The sequence below is a fragment of the Perkinsus marinus genome (assembly GCF_000006405.1).
Source record: "Perkinsus marinus ATCC 50983 genomic scaffold scf_1104296944428, whole genome shotgun sequence".
NCBI lineage: Eukaryota > Perkinsozoa > Perkinsida > Perkinsidae > Perkinsus > Perkinsus marinus.
The window spans coordinates 168032-170130 of record NW_003211397.1 but is presented as its reverse complement, the minus strand read 5'-3'; the positions used below and the strand labels follow the sequence as shown (position 1 = coordinate 170130).

The 2099-nt window shown below is 46.5% G+C and overlaps 1 protein-coding gene across 1 annotated transcript; it reads right to left on the bottom strand.

Moving 5' to 3' along the window:
- On the bottom strand, positions 1-936 carry Pmar_PMAR019087 (hypothetical protein; the record flags this gene model as incomplete). Its single annotated transcript, XM_002780142.1, has 5 exons — positions 811-936; positions 633-758; positions 438-582; positions 283-391; positions 1-122 (listed from the first exon to the last, which is right to left on the bottom strand). Coding segments are annotated over exons 1-5 (595 nt in total), but the record flags the coding sequence as incomplete, so codon positions are not given.
- Positions 937-2099: the final 1163 nt, after the last annotated feature.

The window sequence follows — 2099 nt, the reverse complement described above, 5'->3', positions numbered from 1 at the left end:
ACTTTCGATCACCAAGACCCGCCTCATAAGTCAAACCCAGGGCTCGAGCCATGTTAGTAGCAGCTCGGACTTCCTCCTTGGTACTCGCCCGTCGAAGCTTCTCTCGAATTGATTGAGCTAGGCTGATAGGGAATAAAACTACTACATGAGGAATATATGTTTGCTTTCTTCAGCTGATCACACTACATTATGAAAAATTTCACAGTACAGAAACCAATAAGCATTCCCAATATTTCCTCACTGTCATCAACACATTAGCTCAAAAGCTGAAGCGGAACTCACTCATTATCAGCGACGACTTCCTTCTTTTTTTCTTGCTCCTTCGGCGCGGCCATACCCAGCATGCTCTTCAACTGCTTCTCAGCGACAGTTTGAGGCTTATTATTACTACCTGTAGTGTGCCACTACCACGCCTTTCCCAATTCGCACATCCTCACGCCTAATCGTTTGCCGAGAACGGGCGCCCCTCTCACTAGAAAGGTGAACTCTGTGATTCCCATTGTTCGTCTGCTCCTCACGAGTGGGGGCATAAGCCGCATCAATAACCTCCTCTCGAACTCGCTCAGGGATGAGCATATCCAACTACAGGGAACTACCGCTATCATACTCCCATATCGCTATATCATTATTACCTCCATTTTAGTAGGCTTCTTTCCCTCACGTTTGCTCAACTTCATCAACCCCTTCACGGCGTTGCGAAGTTCTTCAACTTCCTTGGTTAGATCGGCCAACTGTTTTGAATCAGACTTGGCCATACGCTGAAGGCAATGGCGATTTTCGAAGCTTTTCAGTGTGAACTCAGTGAGCTACATTGAGATTCGCGAGCTGATCTTTGAGAGCTTTATTTTTAGTCCGGGCGTTGACCATGTCAGTGGGAGATCGTTGCTGCTTTTTAGTAGACATTCCCGAGAAAAACTTTAGTATAACAAAAGTGCTGAAATACGCGGCAAATGTACTTACTGTATATCAACTATTATTATTATGGAGTTCCACCAGTTTTACGTGAAGTGGCGTAAAACTCTGTAAAAAACGCGATAGTGCAGTAGTGGTGAACTATATTTTTTACTAGTGTTTTGCAGATCAAAAACTCCATTTGTGAAGGGCATTATACTTTGATATCTAAAAAGGTATATGTAATATTTATACCCCCACTATAACGGTTTCATCCTGACTGTAGATAGAAGTACCCTAGAGAAAATAGCAATGACCAATCGAACAGAAAAAACAGAATTCTACTATAGAGAATTATACTGTATAATGTTATACGTTTCCGGCATGGTGAACGATTCGACCGACTGGTGAATCGACTGCCTTCACTGCGCCATAAAATTACTCACGAGGATGCTAAGGTTGGTGGCCAAGGTCTCGAGCTTCCGCCGGCGGCCTCGGGAGATACATAGCGCTCGCCCAAGTAATCGATTAGGTTTCCGAAGAGAGCATGAACGAGAATACCGTGAGGTCTGATTGAAGGAGACGCCACATGAGGTAATAAAGCAGTTCTACGCGAATACCTGAAATTCTAAGAAGTAACATCCAGTACCACGCCCCCTTGAAATAACACAAGTTTCTACGGTGGTTACCCGTTGGTGACCTTCTCCATCCTGCATCTCCGGCCGCGGGGCCCAATGTCCCCACAATCGGGGTTGAATGTCCACACACGCGGAAAAATGTTATTTATAGAGTAGAATAGCGGGCCTTCGGCCCGCTTTTTACTGTGGTCCCTTTACGACCCTATCACGTACACCCTATACTCGAATAGTCCACGAAGGATAGACACTGGGGTTCAATTCCCAACTGCGGCGTTGCGGAAAAATTACATGCACTTTGCACAAACTGCGCAACTTGAGTTTTGAAACCGTTTTGAAAGAAAAAGCCTCGCGGTAACCCCCCCACAGGTCTTGGCGCCTCAACGTGGCGTGGGGGTGACCGGTTCGGTATAGCCGGTGCCAAGCCTTGACCACCTCTGCGGCAGAGGCTCTGCCTATACTCGTACATCCCTCAGCGGGTGCCTGGGAGTAAGGTGGGGTTTCCCTCTGTTGATGCCTGTTTAGCTCTTTTCTAGCGTTTCATTCGGCGGCCTGCTACTATGTGTATACCTG